This window comes from Leptonotus elevatus, chromosome 16 (genome assembly GCF_054856555.1).
Source record: "Leptonotus elevatus isolate MCC_2025b chromosome 16, RoL_Lele_1.0, whole genome shotgun sequence".
In the NCBI taxonomy this organism is placed as follows: domain Eukaryota; kingdom Metazoa; phylum Chordata; class Actinopteri; order Syngnathiformes; family Syngnathidae; genus Leptonotus; species Leptonotus elevatus.
This window is the reverse complement of record NC_141254.1, coordinates 6039581-6062608: the sequence shown is the minus strand read 5'-3', so window position 1 is coordinate 6062608 and position 23028 is coordinate 6039581. Positions and strand designations below refer to the sequence as shown.

The 23028-nt window shown below is 38.9% G+C and overlaps 3 protein-coding genes across 4 annotated transcripts in view; 2 read left to right on the top strand and 1 right to left on the bottom strand.

Annotated features, from left to right (window-relative positions):
• Positions 1-23028, bottom strand: part of nherf4b (NHERF family PDZ scaffold protein 4b) — a 53773-nt gene that overhangs the window by 29451 nt on the left and 1294 nt on the right. The window contains exons 2-11 of one of the 2 annotated variants that reach the window (XM_086098593.1): positions 22932-22974; positions 22480-22538; positions 22195-22400; positions 21897-22101; positions 21676-21812; positions 19297-19501; positions 19035-19231; positions 18732-18905; positions 18461-18664; positions 18049-18381 (exon numbers count right to left, since the gene is read on the bottom strand). In XM_086098593.1, coding sequence (XP_085954719.1) covers positions 18376-18381; positions 18461-18664; positions 18732-18905; positions 19035-19231; positions 19297-19501; positions 21676-21812; positions 21897-22101; positions 22195-22400; positions 22480-22538; positions 22932-22974 — 1436 coding nt within the window. In that variant the 3' untranslated portion in view covers positions 18049-18375. Of the gene's footprint in view, positions 1-18048; positions 18382-18460; positions 18665-18731; positions 18906-19034; positions 19232-19296; positions 19502-21675; positions 21813-21896; positions 22102-22194; positions 22401-22479; positions 22539-22931; positions 22975-23028 lie in introns of those variants that run through there. The other variant, XM_086098594.1, reaches the window with a different exon arrangement.
• Positions 2549-8773, top strand: LOC147160456 (chitotriosidase-1-like). Its single transcript, XM_086099156.1, has 11 exons — positions 2549-2573; positions 2677-2703; positions 2811-3012; positions 3098-3148; positions 3263-3428; positions 3520-3644; positions 3723-3822; positions 3907-4071; positions 4151-4231; positions 4354-4502; positions 8701-8773. Exons 1-11 carry the CDS (start codon positions 2549-2551, stop codon positions 8771-8773), a joined length of 1164 nt encoding a protein of 387 aa, XP_085955282.1.
• LOC147160455 (acidic mammalian chitinase-like) lies at positions 14511-17324 on the top strand. Its single transcript, XM_086098595.1, has 12 exons — positions 14511-14604; positions 14803-14851; positions 14943-14974; positions 15058-15084; positions 15193-15391; positions 15481-15531; positions 15639-15804; positions 15899-16023; positions 16105-16204; positions 16299-16463; positions 16542-16625; positions 16737-17324. Exons 3-12 carry the CDS (start codon positions 14950-14952, stop codon positions 16869-16871), a joined length of 1077 nt encoding a protein of 358 aa, XP_085954721.1. The 5' UTR covers positions 14511-14604; positions 14803-14851; positions 14943-14949; the 3' UTR covers positions 16872-17324.

The window sequence follows — 23028 nt, the reverse complement described above, 5'->3', positions numbered from 1 at the left end:
GTTGGAAATCAGTCCTTGATTTCTGCGTGTTCAAATAAAATTCAAAGTTGAAGTCTCGTGGAGAAGTTTTGCTAGCTTTATTTCAGAGTCTGAAAGGCCTCTCTAGAACCCGGCTCAAATAGCCCTGGTCCCAGAAGTGTAGCATTCTCAAACAACACTCACCCATATATACCTAACAGTTCCCACCCCCTTTATTGATAAGAAGTACATTTTGCCCTTCCAGGCATAGCCCAACCCATGTGGCACATCCTGTCAAAACAAGAGTCTTAAAGTCTACACATCCCCCAGTTTTCAGGAGGTGTCTTGATCAACTCAAAGGACGTGGGTAAAACACCCGGCCCCCACCACGTCCTGGCTCCAGGGTTGTTTATGGACCGACCTTTTGTTCCAACACCTCTGGTTTAGATTAAATCAGACACCTCACTATTGACAGGGAAGAGGACAAAGACCACAGATAAACTAACATATGGGGAACAGTTGTATTTATCTAACTAAAATCAAAAACACTTTGAAAAATATATATTGAAACAGAAAAACAATGTTAATAATCCAACAAAGCCCACGCAGGTGTGGAGCGCCACCCTCAAGCAAAGCATGCTAGGAACTGCGAAGCTTCACTCTCGTTTGCCTTGCTGGCGGTCAAATCTCGCTTGCTTATTAACCCAAACCCGGAAATGCATTTTAGCGTAGCGTGAATGAAATCTAGCGTGAGTGGGTGATGTCAGTACGCTGTGTGTACACTTCTGCGTTCAAGTGTGCCATAGAAAATTATCAACGGCAATTATAAGACGCCATGATTGCCATCTTCGGTACCCATCCCACTCGGAGTTCACTAATGCACTGACTCTCTGGTAAAATTATTTATGTTCATTCAAATGTGAACTAATGTGGGCCGGTCTGAGCCTTGAAACTCCAGGGCTGAAAATGAGTCCCAGTCCGGCCCTGTTCGCTACTCTACCAGTGAAAATAAAGTTTGACTTTACTGACTTTTATAGTTCTTACTGTTCAGTGTTGTTTGTTGCTGGCGCCTGTCCCTGCAGACTTTGGGTTTTATGGGCTGCAGAAGATATGGTGGACCATAACCTCACTGGATGCCAGTCATTCACAAGGCACATATAGACACCGACAGATCATTCACACTGTCACTGACCAGGACCTGAACCCATGCAGTCACCCAAGTCAGACGAGTGTACTACACTTTAACAATACTAAACATCTTCACTTACAACATAAGGAAGTGAACATTCGCTTGTCTGAAGCAGTGAAAGGTTACCTCACAAAATACTGGGTGTGTTTCTCATAATGCCATTCATAATTATTTAATGAGCTACTGCTATGTTAATTCATCTGTGGTTTTAAGAGGACAGTTGAAGGCGGTGGCACAGAGTTTTTGGCTATAGATGTCTACATAAGTCTACATAAGTCTTAAAAAAAGCAAATCATTGGTGCTCAGATGTGAAAATGTTTGATAGAGAGTCGATCGTCGATATCAGATTTGTCTATAATTTAACCAAGGCCAGTGTCTGAGGCCCAAAGCTAATCATCACAGCAAGTCTTTTGTAGAGGATCCGACCTCAGAACTGTCTGGAATGAATGAATCTTGTACATTTTTATTGAGAAAACATACTTTTGTGTTGTTTTATTACTTTATGTACAGCATGTTTTACTTTTGGTTTTATGCACAGCACTTTGTTACGGTGGTTGTTGTTTTAAAGTAATGACGTGAACTTGGGTTGAGTTGCGTTCAGCACAGATGCATCATAATTGGCCAAGAAGCCAAACAGGACTGACAAAAACAAAAACGGGAATAAAGCATAATCTAAACTGTAATAATTGACCACTTTACCATTACCCGATGACGTGAAAGGTAAGAGAAGTGTTGTGAAATGCTTTGTGCAAAACCCTCAATCGAATTCTAAGCGGCTTTGCAAAAAAACTGTTCAATAATGACGCATAATGTTAAAGGCCAAAGAACTTTTAGTTGAAGAATGACCAATCCACCTAAATGGCACACCTTGACTTCAACTATATAAGTGAGACCATCTCTTCATCACTTACTCATCAGCAAAGAGAGGCAATCAAAGCTGTCTTTGTGTTGGTAAGTAAAAATGTTTATTTCTCCATTATTATGGATTTAAAATGCATGCTACAACATTTGGTCTTTCTAATGTTAGTTGTTGTATTTCCATGTGTGTCCAAGCTTGAAATGTCTTGGCTAATAACAATTATATAGAGGTTAACAATGACGACCAGTAAATCGCCTCTCAGCCAAAATGAGCTGAAATTGGCTCAAGTTAATCTGTGACCCTAATGTAGTGCTATAGGAAATTGATTGGTGGAAGGAATTGTGCTCTCGATAACCCCCATCCACTCTTTTTTTTTCCTCCAACCATTCCAGATGTTCTTGGGTCACTGATTATATCTTTCCCACAAAAATCAAAAGGTAAAACATCTTAACTCAACTAGTTGATCTATTCTAAAGGCAAGTTAACGTTAAACGTTGCACTCGACTAACTTTCATTACTTTTTGCAACTTTATAGAAACAGGATGCACAAGATCATTCTTTTTGCAGGTAAGGTGAACAAATCAATTCTGAATGTTTTTTTTTTAACAGTTCATGGCAGATTAACAAGTTGCATTTGAAGTTTGAACATTTCTGATATGTCCATTTGCAGGTCTTTGTCTGACCGCTGCTTGGTTGGGTAAGTTTATGCATTGCAATGGTTTGTCGATCCAGTGAGCAAATTTGCAAAGTCACTGTTATTATTATTAGCTATTTAAATGCCATGTGATTTTTCCAATCAATCAGCTTCGAGCGAAAGACTGGTGTGCGTCTATGACAGCGTCTCACACCGACGATGGGGGAATGCACGTTTCAAGATTCGTGACATCCAACCAAACCTGTGTACCCATCTGATCTATAGTTTTGTCTGCACCGATTCAAAATTAGAAATTTACCCGAGCTATCGTGACAAAAAGAAGTTTCCACACTTCAAGAAGCTGAAGAACAGGTCGGACCTCGAGCTTGTCAATTTGTCTTACCTGCATATTATGTTTGTTCACTAATTATGCATGTAAACATGTCTGGTCCAACAGTAACCCATATCTGAAAACCATTTTGGAGGTCAACTTGATTCCAAATCTGCTGTAAGTAAAGCTGCCCAATGTCCTCATACTGTATAATATAATTGCAAGACGATATAGAAAGCTGCATCCTGTCTTTTGTTGTTTCAACGCAATACTTTTCCTTGTGTTCAACAGATTCCCCAAACTGATAGCCACACAAGAACATAGAGCGACTTTCATCAACTCTGCAATCTCCTATTTAAGAAACCCTCATTATATGTTTGATGGGATCAACATCTTGTGGCTCGATAACACAAAGAAATTACCGGGAGTCAGGAATGATTTCACAAAGCTCATCAAGGTATGATCCTGAAATTCTACTGAGGCGACTGTCAGATAAAAGAATATCCTACACTTCTTGTCCACTTCACGAACCCTTTCTGTTTGTATAGGAATTCTACGCAGCTTTTTACAAGGAGGCGGCCAAAAGTGGAAATGAAAAACTACTGCTCACTGTGAGCGTCTCTGCTGAGCCATCAGTTATTTCTCATAGCTACGACGTCAAACATCTTGCAAAGTAAAGTATTTTGAAACGATTTTCCCAACGTCACCTTTTCATCTTTTGCCAAGCAGTAACCTTTCTTTGTTTTATCAGGGACATAGACTTCTTCAATGTGATGACGTCAGATATTGAAATCATCTTTCTGAAAGGCCGACCATCTTACCATTCCCCAGAAGAATCATTCAATAAGACGGTAAGTAACAACCAGTACAAGCCACAAGTATTGCAAAATCGATCATGTTTTCTTAGCTCTAACCATTTCTCCCACACACGTTAGGCTTCTGCAGTGAACTACTGGAAAACGGCGGGAGTGCCTACCGATAAGATTAACATGGGAATCGGGGTATTTGGAGAAGCTTACACCACTGACAGTCACGGTAACATTCAAGCGGTGGGAGGCTATTTGCCTGATTTACCAAAAGGGTTCTGGGCCCGTTTTGAGGTAAAATATGAGCAGCGCAAGCAGCTTCTGTTAGAACTGGTGGGAATGCAATATTTTAAAATGCGGGTCTTCTTTTCAGGTGTGTTACTTCCTGCAAAAAATGTATAAGGCTTCAACTACGAAGGTTGTCTTTGATGACATACCTTCTATTGATACAAAGGTAGTCCAATTCAGTCACACACAAAGCCCTCAAACTGAGGGACAACAAAGTGTTTAGCGCCACGTTGATACAATTGGAACACATGATTTACAGTTAACATTTTTTCCCCCTTGGCTGTAAAGGTTCAATACATTCAAAACCACAAACTTGGAGGAGCCTTTGTCCTGTCCCTGGACCTGGATGACTTCAAACACATATGCTGCAATCATGACAATAAATTTCCTGTCATCCAACATCTGCATGATCAGCTAGTTCCGGATCATTACCACAAGTAACCCAGTGGCATCATTATGATTCATGTTCCATGCGTTCAGCGTGGTCTTACTTCCTTGCCAGGAAAAGGACTCAATTACTTTGGTATCTGTGTGTGTGGTGGGCGAATTTACAGTACTTAATTGGGGCTATAATGGAGATAAAGATTCATTATCTAATTTTTGTTTAGAATTGTTAGTGTGTGGTACATTCTAACTTGGGTGACAGCATGGGTTCAGTTCCCACTCAGCGACGGTGTAAATGATCTGTCCGTGCCTATGTGTGCCCTCTGAGTGACTGGCACCCAGCCAGCGTAGTCCACTATATCTCCTATATGTAGTCCACAAATCCCAAAGTCTGTTGGAATAAGCTCCAGCAACCCAAAACATTGAACAATATAAGAACTATAGAAAATGGAAGTCGTAAAGTCAAGTTTTATTTTCAATGTTAGTTTAGTGAATATTATTGGGCTACCTTGTGGCATGTTGATTTGAGATTTTATTATAGTTTTTGTTTAGCCCGTGGGCGTTATTTGTCCATTTTCTGGCTTTTTTCTGTTTTTCTGTTTTTTATCAAAGAAAAAGCATTTGAAAAAAATACACTAGGGACCTGACATTTTACCAGCATTGTTTAAAAATGTAGAAGTTCAAATTGGCGCCATGCTGTAATTTATAATTATTACCAAACAGGAGGGAGAGATTCACACAAAATTGTTGTAATAATGCCCGATTTTGGCTCATTGACTCCCATTATAAATCACAGTTTTTGATATGCTGTAAACTTGATGTGTTATAATGCATTTTCCGTGATTACTGATGCAATCGCTTCTTTGACGAGTCATAAACATGAAAATAGAGGAATTTGTGTGTTGAGAGTGTTAACACAAAAATCCACTAGGTGGCGCCAAAGGCTAATAAATGAATACAAAATGCATGCATAAAAAAATTACATTGTTATGACTTATGGACTTGTTTGATTCTCTAACTATGTCATATGAAATGTTCAAATTATTAGTTTATTTTATATATATATATATATATATACAGCATAGTTAGTCTTGCTATTAGCATAATACTGCTATTGTTGTCCATAGGGGGCATTAAAAAAATAAAAAAAAAATAAAAAATTAGATATGTGTAGATAGGTCTGATGCCACTGAACATTTTGAGTGGTTGAAAGTGAAAAAAATATTCATAAATGACTAAGTTATCTCACTTCAAAGGAAATGCCTGATTTTGGAAAAATTACAAGAGTTTTGTGCTATTCGGAAAACTGCCATTGTGTGAAAACTGGGCATGCAGAAACAATTCTATTGTTATGACTTATGGACTTATTCAAGCCTCTAAATATGTCATATGAAATATTCAAATTAGTCTTTTATTTTATATATATATACAGCATAGTTAGTCTTGCTATTAGCATAATACCGCTATTATTGTCCATAGGGGGCATTAAAAAAATAAAATAAAATAAAAACTATATATGTATAGATAGGTCTGATGCCACTGAACATTTTGAGCGGTTGAAAGTGAAAAAAATATTCATAAATGACTAAGTTATCTCACTTCAAAGGAAATGCCAGATTTTGGCAACAATTACAAGAATTTAATCAAAAAAAAATAACGCCCACGGTTTTAAAGTGCATGGATTTAGTTTTTCTTATTGCGTTCAGATTTTATCATACAAAATAAATGAATCAATGCTAATTATAAAGTACAATATGTAACAACAACAAAATTATTGAAAAAAACGAGAACATTTATTGTGCAGATCTCAAAAGAGTCCAAATCCAATTCACATGCATTAGTTTCCGGGGGCCCTGTTACATTAAATATGGCTGACGTGCTCGCAATTACAAAGAACTGATTGATTGGTTTTATTAAACATATAAACATAAACACATTACAAGTATAAAATATAAGTTGATGTGAAAAAAAATGAAAAATAATAATAGGAAGAAAGAAAAAAAATCATCAGTAATTTTGCAATTTACATGTTTAAAAGGGAGTAGGAAAAAGTTGAAAACTAGTCCTACCCTTTGTGTTTTAACTTATTTCAATAGATACAATAATAATATTTCAATGGAAGAAAATGTTTAAACCTGTTTGTGTATACAACTGTCTGCACTTTGACATGTACTGTCACACCGCGGTGAGGTTGTCTTGTCATTTCCTGTTTTATTTTGAAAATTCTGACTCCTTTCGTTTCAGGTCACTTGCCCCTCCTCGTGTGGTGTCAGTGTCAACCCTGATCCCTGATTGTGTCCACCTGTTTCCCATCACCCTCATGTGTTAAATGGTCTGCGTCTCCCCTGTCTTGCGCCTAAGTGTTTTCGTCAGTCACTCAAGCCAGTCATAGTCCTCAGCCTTGTTGTTCTGTCTCTTGTCATAACTTTGGTTTGTATTTTTGTATAGCCACAGTATAGTTTTGTTAAGGATCCTCCCTTTTTGGAGCGCCTTTAGTTAACTTTTAATAGCCTTTGTTTTTTTCCCTCTAAACGAGGAGTTTTTTGATTAATAAATATTTGCCTTGGCCTCAAACCCCTATCTCTGCGTCTGAGTCCTAAAACTGCCACGTCGTGTCATGTACGTTTTACAATTTCTGCTGTTTTGCCAGCTCACGTCTGATTTAAATAATTAATAACTTCGCTTTTAAACATTTGTTTTTAACTCAACAAGTGACTTGCATTTTTTCAGGTCAGTACCAAAATCATTCCACAAATTAACACCTCTTACAGAACACACCTTAGCTTAATATTTGTTCTTGTTTAGATTTTTTTGGAGACACTTTTTACCCCTTATCTCATAAGGACTCTTTCTAATTTCAAATAGCTTCTGAGTACTGTGGCAACTCAAAGTGGAGTCTCATGTGTAAATGCCTTTGCTTAAACATCGCTTTTTTTTCACCCTTCAATGGCAGGACTAAGAAATCCTCATTTAAATTTTCCCTTGCATTTCCTGGTTATTGGAGATACAAAAATGTGACAAAATCCGTTTTGAATCTTTTTGGGGGAATATTGATCGGCAGTTTCAAAATAAATTTTCACATCTATCACTTTCAATTGACCACAAACAATAAATAGGCAAAGAAAGTTATCGTAAAATATATTCACGATGACCACTGTGTAAGGATTCAAACACCATCTGGTGTCCTTCTTGTGGTAAACTGCAAGGCAAGGATTGCTTGCCTTGAGAAAGAGGAAGATCTTGCATTTCTCACACTCCCATCTGCTCTGCGCTGACTTTGTACAGTATAGATATCAACTTCTGACATCACTCTGGACTGGCAAATGTCCCGTGTTGTCATAAAAAGGACATTCTGCAGTGGACGAGTGACTGCGTTCAGACATCGTCTCTCCACTCCCACTCTTGCATTAGATTGAATGGTGGGACAAACATGTCAGTGACTCGGTACGCCATCCATCCATTATCTACCGCTTATCCAGGGTCGGGTCGCGGGGGCAGCAGCTTTAGCAGGGAATCCCAGACTTTTTCACAACTGCTATCAGTCACTGAAAGGCATAGCTATGACACTCGACAGGCCCTGGTTAATCACTTAACCTTGCCTATTGCCAGAACTAATGCACTTAAAAGAGTTATGTATAGAGCAATTTCATACTGGAACCATCTTCCCCTATACCTGCTAGGTATGGTTGAAAAGCAAATTACTTCGCCACTTCAACCAGCTCCTCCGGCGGGATCCCAATGCGTTCCCAGGCCAGCCGGGAGGCATAGTCTCTCCAGCGTGTCCAGGAGGCATCCGAACCAGATGCCCGAGACACTTCAACGGGTTTCTCTCAAAGCGAAGGAGCAGCGGCTCGACTCTGAGTCCCTCCCGGATGACCGAGCTTCCCACCTGTTTTCTGAAGCTGAGCTGTGATTGGTTGTGTCCTGAGACCTGAGCAACATTGATGTCATCGTCAGTCAATAGCAAGTGGCAAAATGGCTGCCCCCTGAGATGTATGAAAACGGCTGGATTTTGCTGCTTAACTCATATTCCACAAATGCAATATTAACCAGAATTCCATATTTAGACTAGTAGGGCTACATATTTTACATGCTTGGGTCTTTTATTATTTAGGTTTTTAATATTTAGCATTTTAGAGTATTATTCCTCTCTTCTTTTGATTCTTTTAGTACTTTCTTTTTTAGTTTTTGATCTTATGTTCTTAAAAGTTATTATAGCCTGGTAATTTAACTTTTCCCGTGTTTCCTCAGAGGGAGCCCCCTGTGGCAGAAGCTGGGTTTGGGTCTGGCCGCAGCTTTTGGCTCTCTCCTGACGCTGAGATAGCTTGTTGCTAGGTTGCCCTGTGCTGAGCCTTAGATCATCTGTTTTGCTTTGTTATGAATGTTTGTTTATGCACTTTTTTTTGTGCGGGTCGGTATTGTGGGGTGCGGTGGGCTGGGGATTTGTTTTTAAATAAAGCATTTTTTTGTATGAAAAGTGCTATACAAATAAAGATTGATTGATTGATTGATTTGTTGTTGTTGTTGACTTCCTCTTTATTAGTAAGTTTAAAGCTTACACTCTCCATAGTGTCTAATCTATTGCTTCATTATTAAATGCATAACCAACATTAAGTTAATAGTTTGAGTTTATTTGAACATGAAAAAGAATAACAACAAGGCAAAAACAATAACAGTAATAAACATAAAAACAAAAAAATGTAATCGCTACAAAACAAGCCTTTCATAATTATTTAATGAGCAACTGCTACAATAATTAATCTGTGGTTTTAAAGGGACATTTGAAGGCGGTGGCACTACAGATGAATCATCTCAAATCAAATCATTGCGGTTTGTTTCTTGTTTCACAGATGTGGGCATGTCTCTTGTTTCTTCCCATCGTTGATGGATGCCCACATTTTTGGTGAATGCGTTCTCACGCAAAGCCTTGGAAAAAATACACAGATTGAGCACCGACTGGAGTCGATTTTCGTCCGATCCGGGTCAGTACAGATGGTCCTTCTCAGTCCGTGTATATTTTCGAGGTGTCAAGTCATAAAGTACTCTTCGAAAATGTGGGCATTCGTCAACGATGGGAAGAGACGAGAGACTGAAGTGCCCACCTCGGGTTGTAATTGTTTGTCTCAATATTGCAAACATTTTGGAGCGCATGAATCTAAACAATGAAGGGAGCGGAATGGCCAGTGGTCGAGTGGTCATCTCCCAACTAAGAGGTTGTGGGTTCGATCCCTGGCCCTTGTGACCGTGTCAAAATGTTGAACAAGGTACGAAGCCCCCAGTTGCTCCTAGGTGAATGAAAAGAGTACCTTGTGGGTGGAAAATCCAACGGCCATAATCAATAAAATTCCTGTACTCAGTTTCTTTAGGACAAAATGAGAGAATAGGGATTAGAGTCAGCTGGATAACATTAAAAAATATGGTTTTGTTCACTGCTTTGAGAATTTGGACAAGATACCAGACAAGTTAAATTACACTGTGAAGCCAATGTAAAAAAAAAACAAAAAAAAACAATGCCGCTGGTTGAGTTGTGGTACAAACAGCTAATCGCGGGCTGAACCAGAGAGAACTTAAGGCCATCTGTCTTACAATTAAAAAATACATATATGTGTGCAAGTTCCAAATGGAGAGGCCCACTCCAGCTGCAGCCAAAGTCAAATCACAAAGGACAAGTTAAGGCTTCATTGTCTTTAAATTTATCATTGTAATCCTTACAGCAAGTTTCTTGTAGTACAGTAGACAAACTGGCCTCAGAGCTATCTGTAAAGAATGAAACAATCTTGAATTTTTCATTTAGAAAATTAGATTATATTTACTTGTTATATTATTTCTTAATGTGCAGTATTATGTTCTATGTTCGGTCTTATGTAGAGCACTTTGTTCTAATGGTGGTGTCAGACTTAAATCTGCTCATAAGACAAGGATAACGAGCATAAGAACACAGACAGAGTCAAACTTTTTCTTTTTGAAAAAGAGAAAGAGGTCTTTTGGCATCAGCCTCAAACACTCTTGACCATGAGAGCCCCTCTCCTCGCATTTTTTCCTCTCAAACAAAATGTGTTTTACAAGCTTTGCAAGTTTTACACTCTTTCACAAAAGAATTCGACATGTTTTGCAAGTTTTCATAAAGGAATTGCACAGGTGGACAACTGACCCACTGTCCCTCACCTAGTTGGGGAATTTCCAAAACATAGGCGTCTCTTGACTATATATATATATATATATCCATCCATCCATTTTCTGTACCGCTTGTCCTCACAAGGGTTGCTGGAGCCTATCCCAGCTGGCTTCGGGCAGTAGGCGGGGTACACCCTGAACTGGTTGCCAGCCAATCGCAGGGCACACAGAGACGAACAACCATACTCACAATCACACCTATGGACAATTTGGAGTGTCCAATTCACCTGCCATGCATGTTTTTGGAATGTGGGAGGAAACCGGAGTACCCGGAGAAAACCCACGCAAGCACGGGGAGAACATGCAAACTCCACCCAGGAAGGCCGAAGCCCGGACTTGATCTCACAACCTTTGCACTGGGAGGCGGTCGTGCTAACCAGTCAGCCACCGTGCCGCCTATATATATATATATATATAAATACATTCTTATTTGTCTTACAACACTATGTTAAATAAGTAAACACTTAATATTAAATGTGAGTTGAATTCAGTACAGATGCATCATGAAGTCAAACAGAGCTGGTTCAAAACAAAAACAACACAGTAATGAACGAGCCTGAACTGTAATAATTGACCACTTTACCAGTAACTGGCGACGTGTAAAGTAACAGAAATGTCTACTTGGTCCATGCAACCCTTCAGCCAAAATCAAAGTGACGCTCCAAAAGCCAATTAACAGTTAATTGGAACTTTGATCAGGGTTGGAACACGCAGTTCTCGCAATATTAACCAGAATTCCATATTTAGACTAGTAGGGCTACATATTTTACATGCACTATAGATGAATCATCTCAAATCAAATCATTGCGGTTTGTTTCTTGTTTTACAGATGTGGGCATGTCTCTTGTTTCTTCCCATCGTTGATGGATGCCCACATAACTTTCTTTGCCTATTTATTGTTTGTGGTCAATTGAAAGTGATAGATGTGAAAATTTATTTTGAAACTGCCGATCAATATTCCCCCAAAAAGATTCCACATGACTTTGTACCCAAAACGAATTTTGTCACATTTTTGTAACTCGAATCACCAGGAAATGCAAGGGAAAATTTCAATGAGGATTTCTTAGTCCTGCCATTGAAGGGTGAAAAAAAAGCGATGTTTAAGCAAAGGCATTTACACATGAGACTCCACTTTGAGTTGCCACAGTACTCAGAAGCTATTTGAAATTAGAAAGAGTCCTTATGAGATAAGGGGTAAAAAGTGTCTACAAAAAAATCTAAACAAGAACAAATATTAAGCTAAGGTGTGTTTCTGTAAGAGGTGTTAATTTGTGGAATGATTTAGGTACTGACCTGAAACTTGTTGAGTTAAAAAAAAATGTTTAAAAGCGAAGTTCAAGAAAATTATTTAAATCAGACTTTCAAAACAGCAGAAATTGTGTCACTTCTTTCGATGTATCAGTATGAGTGTAATGGAAATTGTATATGTGAATATGAGGATGAATTATTATGGTGTATGCCTATGAATTACATGTACATATGCTACTGACAAATGTACGTACATGACACGACGTGGCAGTTTTAGGACTCAGACGCAGAGATAGGGGTTTGAGGCCAAGGCAAATATTTATTAATCAAAAAACTCCTCGTTTAGAGGGAAAAAACAAAGGCTATTAAAAGTTAACTAAAGGCGCTCCAAAAAGGGAGGATGTCTAAACTACAATCAAAACAAAATCACTCCTTAACTAAAACAATACTGTGGCTATTCAAAGTTACAAACCAAAGCTCTCAATGGACAGGGCAACAAGGCTGTGGACGGTAACTGGCTTTAGTGGCTCTGACGAAAACACTTAGGCAGACGCAGACCATTTAACACATGAGGGTAATGGGAAACAGGTGGACACAATCAGGGATCAGGGTTGACACTGACACCACAACGAGGAAGAGCAAGTGACCTGAAACGAAAGGAGTCAGAATTTTCAAAATAAAACAGGAAATGACAAGCCAACCTCACCGCGGTGTGACAGTACATGTCAAAGTGCAGACAGTTGTATACACAAACAGGTTTAAACATTTTCTTCCATTGAAATATTATTATTGTATCTATTGAAATAAGTTAAAACACAAGGGGTAGGACTAGTTTTCAACTTTTTCCTACTCCCTTTTAAACATGTAAATTGCAAAATTACTGATGATTTTTTTTCTTTCTTCCTATTATTATTTTTCTTTTTTTTCACATCAACTTATATTTTATACTTGTAATGTGTTTGTTTATGTTTATATGTTTAATAAAACCAATCAATCAGTTCTTTGTAATTGCGAGCACGTCAGCCATATTTAATGTAACAGGGCCCCCGGAAACTAATGCATGTGAAATGGATTTGGACTCTTTTGAGATCTGCACAATAAATGTTCTCGTTTTTTTCAATAATTTTGTTGTTGTTTCATATTGTACTTTATAATTAGCATTGATTCATTTATTTTGTATGATAAAATCTGAACGCAATAAGAAAAACTAAATCCATGCACTTTAAACAAAAAACAAAAACTATAATAAAATCTCAAATCAACATGCCACAAGGTAGCCCAATAATATTCACTAAACTAACATTGAAAATAAAACTAGACTTTACGACTTCCATTCTCTATAGTTCTTATATTGTTCAATGTTTTGGGTGTCTGGAGCTTATTCCAACAGACTTTGGGATTTGTGGACTACATATAGGAGATATAGTGGACTACGCTGTTTGGGTGCCAGTCACTCAGAGGGCACACATAGGCACGGACAGATCCTTTACACCGTCGCTGAGTGGGAACTGAACCCATGCTGTCACCCAAGTTAGAGTGTACCACACACTAACAATTCTAAACACGTTGACTTATAATATAAGGAAGTGAACACCTGTTTTTCCCAAGAAGGGAAAGGTTTTTAAATTAAATGCTGGGTGTGTTTTCTGATTATGCCCTTCATAATTATGTAATAAGCTACTGCTACATTCATTCATTTGTGGTTTTAGAAAGACATTTGAAGGCGGTGGCACAGAGCTTTTGTCGTCAAACCGTTTGTGTTTGTTTATCGTTGTACAAAGGTGGGCATGTCAGTCTCTCGTTTGTTTCCATCAATGACGGACGCCCACATTTTTGGCGAATGTGTTATGGCGCAAAGCCCCTCCCCAAGTTTTACAAGTTTTCACAAGGGAATTCCACACGTGGACAGTTGACCCCACTGTTCCCCACACAGTCTTCTCTTGTCTAAAATATAAAACAACATTCTCAATACAATTTGATTTGTCTTACGACACTATGTATGTTAAATAAGTAAACACTTATTAAATGCATTAAATGCACAGGTTATATGTGTTTAAATGAGATCACATATATACATTTTCCACATTTTCCATCAAGTGGAAAGTACTCTATAAATGAAGATGACTTGGTTTGAGTTGAGTTCAGTAAAGATGCGTCATACTGCGTGACCAAGAAGCCAAACAGGACTGGTTAGAAAACAACAAACAAACAATACAGTAATGAACGAGCCACAACCTGAACTGTAATAACTGACCGCTTTACCAGTAACTGGCGACGTGTAAAGTAACAGAAATGTCTACTTGGTCCATGCAATCCTTCAAAATCAAAATGACGCTCCAAAAGCCAATTAACAGTTAATCCATCCATCCATCCATTTTCTGTACCGCTTGTCCTCACAAAGGTCGCAGGGGTTGCTGGAGCCTATCCCAGCTGGCTTCGGGCTGTAGGCGGGGTACACCCTGAACTGGTTGCCAGCCAATCGCAGCAATTAACAGTTAATTGGAACTTTGATCAGGGTTGGAACACGCAGTTCTCAGGCTTTTTTTTTTGTGTGGCTCTTCACGTTTGGCCAATTATAATCAATTTTGATAATGAACACATAATGAGGTAAAGAGCTTAAGTTGCGGTAAAGTAAAAGAATGGCAAGTGCCTAAATGCCACGCCTTGTTTAACTATATAAGTGAGACCATCTCTTCATCGCTCACACATCAGCAGAGAGAGGCAATTGTGTTGGTAAGTAAACATATGTTTATTTGTCCATTAATATGGATTTAAGTTGTAGGCTATCACATTTTAATTGTCTATCTAATGTCAGTTGTATTTCCATGCTGCTTCCATCGATGTCCAAGCTCGAAATGTCTTGACTTATAATAACAATTATAAAGAAGATAACAATCATGATGACACCTTTTTGTTCTCCCACCATTCCAGATGTCCTTTGGTCACTGATTAAATCTTTCCCTCAAAGAATAAGAAACAGGTCACTCTTAACTCAACTATTTGATGTATTCTATAGGCAAGTCAAATCTTGCACTCGGCTAACTTCCATTCATCTTTTTGTAACTTTATAGCAACAAGATGCACAAGATCATTCTTCTTGCAGGTACTGTGCACAAATTATGTTTCTGAACAGTTCATGTCAAGTTGCATTTGAAGTTTGAACATTTCTGATATGTCCATTTGCAGGTCTCTGTCTGACCACTGCTTGGTTGGGTAAGTTTATGCATTGCAATGGTTTGTAGTTCTAAATGATCAAACTTGCAAAGTCACTGTCATTATTATTCGTTATTTAAATGCCATGTGATTTTTCTAATCATTCAGCTTCGAGCGAAAGACTGGTGTGCGTCTATAACAGCGTCTCAGACCAACGAGTGTTTGGACATTTCGAGATTGGAGACATACAACCAAACCTGTGTACCCATCTGATCTACAGTTTTGTCGGCATTGATTCAAATTTTAAAATTTCCCTTGGCGTTAGTGACACAATTAAATTTCCACTCTTCAAGGACCTGAAGACCAGGTCAGACCTCAAGCATGCAAATTTGTCTCTTCATCCCTGCGCATCACGTATGTTCACTAATAAACAAGGAAACATGTTTGGTCCAACAGTAATCCACAGCGGAAAACCCTTTTGGAGGTCAACCTGATTTCATATCCGCTGTGAGTAAAGTTGCCCGGTGTCGTCATATTGCAGTGACCGCGACTGAATTCATCATTGAAGTTATTTTGCTATTTTCTTTGACTATAATTTTCCTTGTGTTCAACAGATTCCAAGAGCTGATAGTCACACAAGCACACAGGGCGACTTTTATCCAGTCTGTGATCTCCATTTTGAGGGAACCTAATTATATGTTTGATGGGATCAACATCTTGTGGCAGAATCAAATAGACAATTCTCCGAATTCCATGAACCTTTTTACAATCCTCATCGAGGTATGATCTTGAAATTCTCAACTATTTAGGACACTAGCAGATAAAATAATTATATTCTTTGTGCCCAATACACAACGTCTTTCTGTCTGTGTAGGAATTCCGAGAAAAATTTATCATGGAGGCAGTCGACAGTGAATCTGACGAACTACTGCTCACTGTTAGTGTCTCTGCTGAGCCGACAGTTATTACTCAGAGCTACAATGTCGTCGAGATTGTGGAGTAAATACGCATTTTAAAATGCTTTTCACAATGAGTCCTCTTCATCTTTTGCTAAGCGGTAACCCTTCTGTGTTTTATCAGCCACATAGACTTCTTCAATGTGATGACGTCAGACATTGAAATAGTATTTCTGCAAGGCCAACCATCCTTCTGTATTCCAGACCAATCGTTCGCAAAGGCGGTAAGTAACAGCACAGGTCCATTTATACTCATGTTTTATTGGTTTGACCGCCATCTGTGTTTCCTTGGCCCGAACCGTTTCTCCCATACGCTAGACTTCTGCAGTAGACGACTGGAAAACGGCGGGAGTGCCTACCCATAAGATTAACATGGGAATTGGGGTATTTGGAGAAGCTTATACTACTGACAGTACGGGTACTATTCAACCGGTGGGAGGCCTTTTGGCTGATTTACCAAAAGGGTTCTGGGCCCGTTATGAGGTAACGTATGAGCAGCACCAGCAGCTTCTGTTGGAACTGATGGAATGCAACATTACAAAATGTGGGTCTTCCTTTCAGCTGTGCCCTTTTCTCGAAGGAGCTACTGAGCCTTCATCAGCTATTCAAGTTGTCTATGATGACATAGCTTCTATTGATGCAAAGGTAGTCCTGTTCAAACCCTCAAACTGAGGGACAACAAAGTGTTTAGCGCCACGTTGATACAATTGGAACACATGATTTACAGTTAACATTTTTTCCCCCTTGGCTGTAAAGGTTCAATACATTAAAACCCACAACTTTGGAGGAGCCTTTGTCCTGTCCCTGGACCTGGACGACTTCCAACAAGTATGCTCCACTTCTGGCAATAAATATCCTGTCATCCAACGTCTGCATGATCAGCTAGTTTAGGATTAATAATTCAGTCGAATCATTATGATTCATGTTTCATGAGTTTGAAACAGTGTGGTCTTACTTCCTTGTCATGAAGAAGAATACACAATTATTTTGGTGGCTGTGTGTGTGGTGTGGGGAATTTACTTAAATGGGGCCATAATGGAGATAACAATTAATGATCTAAAACGCTGTTATGTGTACTTTTATAACAGTGGAACACTATTATCACAGCGTGGGATGAAACAAAGTTGAGGCTTTTTTTCACCTTTGCACTCATCCTCCATGGCAAGAATTATGGTGTGTTTGTAATCAATCACTGTTCATATGGTAATGCAGTTGTATCATATTATGTGGCTCGCTGTATGTGAAGATCATCATGACAACTGTACACACCAGCATGCATATCATTGGATGTTTTAATTAGGTGGTTTTGTGACACAAAATTCAATAAAATCTCTCAATAATTTAGTCCTGTGCATTGTTTCGTTTATTTTTCTGACAAACATTCATTTCAGCACTTGGTTGCAATGCATAAGCTATGGAAGGCGGATAACCCCTTTCTTTTTAAAATAGTTTTAATGGCTAATCAATTGTCTTTGTCACAGGATATTGACAGTGGTGGCAAATCCAGGTCTAGAAAGTAGAACCCCTCCCACAGTTTGGCTTGAGCCACAGGTGCTCCTACTTAACCGGCAGGTAAACGAGCGGGGAGCTGGATATTGGCCAAGCTCCAACACGAGCACTAACAACAACATTTGCTGGGATCCATTTTGCTTTATATACAGGCAATTTCAGAATATTTATTTATTTATTTATTTATTTATTATAAAAAAAATTGTGACTAACACTGACCCTGAAATGAAAAGTTGGCAAAAACATGAGCTTAGGTTTTCACAACTGGTTACACCCCTTTTTTTTGTGCCAACCTCCTGCCTAACAATAGATGGCGCTACATCCTTTGTAAATAATGGCAACGGCTTCAAGTCACAGGTCAAACAGTCGATTGCATGGGCCATGCTTCGGGTCAATATTTTGTCTTTAGTTAGTTAGGTAAAAGATATTTGATAATATTCTGTTAAATTTGAATATTCTGTCAGATATGAATAACTTGTTTAGTGCATATTAATGTTTGTACTGGTTAAGTATGATGTTTCAACTTGCATGCTGTTACTCTGTAGATTATGAGCACAAGTTTACAAAGATGGTCATCTTTTAATGCATACACATATCCATTCTATCTTATGTCATTGACACATTACAATTGAGAAAATTTTGATATGATAATCATACTGTAATAATACATTTTAATGAAAGTGCCTTTCAGGAAACTCAAGGTCACTGTACATGATTGCAATATTTTATCTGCATTGCAAGCCATTCAAATGGGTCATCCAGTTCCTTTTAACAGTGTTAGAAAATGAAGTTTAAACAGTTTGAAATCGCATCAGAAGGTACACAGACAGCATGGAGTGTTGTCATGGCTATTAAGTCCGTTCCCAAGTGTGAAACTTCTGTTTCTTCATCCCTGTTGAGAATGAGCCAGATTGTAAGGTAAATGTCACACTGTATACTTAACGAGTGGAGCATGTCTGAAATGTTGTCACCTCACTGGTGGTAATAGAAAGTTTCCGTTTCAAGTTGTCGTAGTCCTCCTTATCCTTGGCGAGTAAGGAAAGACATGGCCCTCCTTCTTTCACAAGCATAATGACATCCTCCAGGTATCGGTACCCCACATTTTCTCCATTGACTTCCATCACTATATCACCTATTATTCGTCCTGCTTTCTTCCCTGGGTTCCCTGGGGTCACCTGAATAAGACAGAACAAATGTTATCTTCATGCAGAGTCTAATTGAAAAGTGATATTTCAACCCTACTTGGCTGATGAAGGTCCCGGGACACTGTGGTATATAGCCATGGTTGAAGCTGGGTCTGGACTGAGATGAATCTACTATATCAGTTTGTAGGCAATGTTCTGATCCACGGACTGGTTCACTGCTTTCCATTTGAGTAGCATCATCTTCACAGAAGAGGAGCGGTGATAGACCTAACTGCAAGAACATTAGACCAAATATAGAGCTCCACTGCCATTCCCATCTGAAATTCACACTTACTTTGGTTGTATTAAACACTAAAAAAAAAATTATTTTATTTTTTTAAGAACACAAAGCGACACCAACCTGTGTGTAAAACTCATGGCCCTGTGGGGTAATTGTCCTAAGTGAGATATGTGAGCCACTCTCTCTCACCCTCGTCACAATCTCATCATGTTGCAACAACTCCACATCCTCTCCATTCGCCTCCAGCAGCACATCGCCATCTCGCATGCCAGCCCTCTCTGCTGGACTGCCAGCGTCCACCTTACGCAGCACATGAGCTGTCGCGTATGAAGAAAAAATGAAAGACCAAAATGTGTGTTGAGCGCACTTTTTGAGCCCTCACCTGTACGTCCTGAAGGGGCCCTCTCAAAGCGAAGGAGGAAACCATAGCCCTCAGGTGTCAAATCCAAATGTAGTTTTCTCAATCTATAGGGCAGATTGTGTGGAATTGCCATAGCAGGGAGTATGGGCATCCGTAGTCGAGTGTACTTCTTCTCACTCTCACTGTCGATCACTAGGATGGTGATGTCATTGTCACATGTTTTCATCTGCAACAAAATTGCATAAATCCAGAAATAATTGTATAGTAACGCTTTTCAATTTCTTTGTCTTAACAACTAGTGTTAATTTCGGCAATGAAAACTAAACAAAAATAATTTCGTCAACACACATTTTTCACCTGACTAAAACTAGACTTAATAAACAACATGGGACTAAATCAGTAGATTAGTAGTAGACGAAAATGTAAAAACTGGACTAAAATCTAAGGACATTTTAGTTCATGAACAAAGATGAGACACAAATGTGATTTTGTAAAAAGGACACTATGTGACACAGTGACACACCCCCCTTTCAAATCTGCAGTTAAAGAGACAGCATCATGCACAACCACATGGGACAAACAGGCAGTGGATTCACAGTGAAAGTTTAAAATGTTTTAGTAAATTATCATTATAACGTAACATTAATCCAACGGTTATAACATTCCAACAATAATGTTAATCCAACCGCTAACTAATGCTGGCTAATTTACTAGCCCGTAGCATGGAGTCATAATAGCCACTTGTTGATATACTGTCATTGTGTGTGAAGTTTGTTTGTTTTTTTCAAAAAGATGAGAGAAATTTTTATATGAAATAGTTTTAGTAGAGATGGGACAATGAAGCCTTGTGAAGCTTTTGAGGCTTTCGGCTGATTGATTTGGAAAAAGAGTCGAAGTTTCAAAGCCCCATAAGATAGATCGTACCGGTGACATCTGGTGGTCAGCTGGAGTCATAGCAGCTATAATCTTCAAAGTGATTCGCCTGATTGATTTATATTCCAACATAACACCAGTACATTCAGTCTTACATTTGTGTCTGTCTAATGATCATCAGGTACACATGGAAGTGTTGCAATATTTTGACACTGTACCAGTACTATGGTTCAATGTGATGTCCTGTTACTCATTCGATTTTTATAAACATGATTTGGATATGACACAAATGCGCTGTGAAGCCAGATGACAAGTATTTCAACATCAGTCTTTGGAAGATGTGACTGAGGGTCTTGGAGAAGCGCTTATAGCAACTCGGTGGAAAATACTTGGGTCAAGCCTGTATCTTCTACACACGATTTAAAAATAATGCATAATTAGAAACTTTAAATGCATCATTGTGGGAGTACTTTTGTTGGAAACATACCGAATAACTAACTTTTCCAGGTGAACATAAAGTAAAGCAAATATCTACATGAGGGAATTGTGCTTGTGCCCAACTTTTTATATATTTTTTGTTTTACAAGTTCTTATTCAAGAACAATATTTGCTCTATTGTGTTCGGCTTCAGCTGACACCGCGCCAAAAGGTTTGAATCAGTTACGTAATTTCCGATATCTCATTAGCACGTGATCACGGATGTTTGATCGGGGCTTTTGATACATTGTTTCGAGCAGTCTGTCTCACTTGCCTGACACATGCTCCGGAGTCTCAGTGTCAAACGTCCCATCTCTAAGTTTTAGATTCAAAATGTTCAACATTATCTGCTGACAAAAAATATACGGAGCTAAAATGATTGTCCTGACTAAAACTTTGAGAGTTTTTGTTGACTAAAAAAGTTTTCTTGGACTAAAATAAAGACTAAAATGTTAGATTTATAGTCGACTAAAAGTTAACAAAATAAAAACGGGATGAGGTTGACTACCGGTAAGTATGATAAAAGATAACAAGCGTGATTGAAACTGGACTAAAACTGCGACTGAATTTGAAAATACCTGATCAAATTAATACTATTAACCACCACAGAATTATTTTCTTGTGAATTGATTCTTGAAGAAAAAGATCAGTAAGTCAAGAATCCAAAATTCCCCCAAAAAAAGAAACTGCAGTCAGATTTGTAATCAGTTAAAATTAAGGTCAACGTGTATCAGAATGATGGAACGTGTTAAGACTAATGCTACAAAACTGATCTAGCAGTGTTTCTCAGTAACAAACTTCTCATTGACAAATGCACGTCCTTCCTCATTGGCCAAGTCAGCGACACTATCTTAACTCAAGAGAGCATGATTGCTTCGTGAAGACAAAAGGGAAGGCAGGAAATTCCAAGAGAAAGAGAGGTGGCTGAAGTGAAGTCCTAGCAAATCATTTTCAAGAAGGAAGTACTCATACTGCACTTACCGTATATATTTCATCATTGTCCAAATCATTGTGGACCTTGATCGTTATGTATTAAGCAGCTGCTCGTACCATTTTGCTGAGTGCGGAGTGTGTGAGTCCTGAAACCACGGCTCCATTCATCCACAACAGGCGATCCCCCTTAAGTACGCCCGCCTTTTCAGCTGCCCCTCCATGCACCAGGTTGACACAGAAGCAACCTTTTTCAGCTACGTGGCAAATGGACAAAACTGAAAAATCCTGCGCAGTCTTTGTTCTCAAACATTAAACGTGTGCGTTAAAACTGGTGTTACCTCCAACAGGTGTGAAGTTGATGCCCAGACCCAAGACAGGATCCCTGGTCATGTGACACAGTCTCGGTGGTTTTAAGTCCTCACCCTTATATGCTTTGACAAGATTGCGGAGGTCGTGCCCCGTGGCGATTTCCTTCTCATATGCTTCCCCATCCAGAACCATTAAGCATAAGTGATGTCCACTTAGCTTTATTCTCCTGGACACCTGATGCAAAACGACTATACCATGACACTCAAAAGAGCCTTCTGATGTAAAAGGAAATATAGACAGAATAAAGGCAAAACGCAACTGGTTTACCTCCTGATGGGGAGCATCCTCTACATAGACGTTGTTGACTTCAAGAAGCCTGTCTCCATCTTCAAGTCCACAGCGCTCCGCAATCCCGCCAGAAACTACTTTTCTGACAATGTGACCTTGTTTCACCCATTCCACTCTTAGATGAAAGCCATAGGCTTCCCCTTCCTCCTTTCTCAGCACACAGAGACGCGGTCTGGGTGTCGACTCTGGAAGTGAAGAGATAGAATTGTAATTCAATGCAGTTGCCTACAGTGGATGATTTGAAGCCCCTGAGAATGAATGTACCTTCTGTCGTGACCATCAGTGGGTTGTCAATTCCCTCTTTCGGATTAAATGTAAATTTCCTTCACAGAAACATGAGAGACCAGACCACTTTAGTTGAACATGTAATTAAGGTGCGCATGTGCAGTTTAAATGTATCAGGTATATATTACTGAATTGTCAATCGTGAATTTTATGACATTTGCTTCCGATGATTTCAATGTCACGAGCATTAAATATAGGATCACGATAACCCCATTGCCACAATAAAACCGTTATCTGTGAACACAAAGTCTTATCTTGGTCCCACTGTGTATTAAAGATTACAGTGTTCCAAGATTTGAAATGCTGCGCTGAGCAAAAGCACACACAAAAATCTAAAACCCTGTGAAGTAGCATACTTTTAAAAAGAGTGCTAGCATCACAAGCTAATGTTCACATATCTACCATTGTTGTTTATTCATTATGTACAGTACCGTGTTTCTTTGGGAGGCTTGATGTTCATGCTGTAGCTGTTCTCTGTTCACAAAGTTGGTTTAAAGAACGTGGGGGGGATAAACAAATAGATGGAAA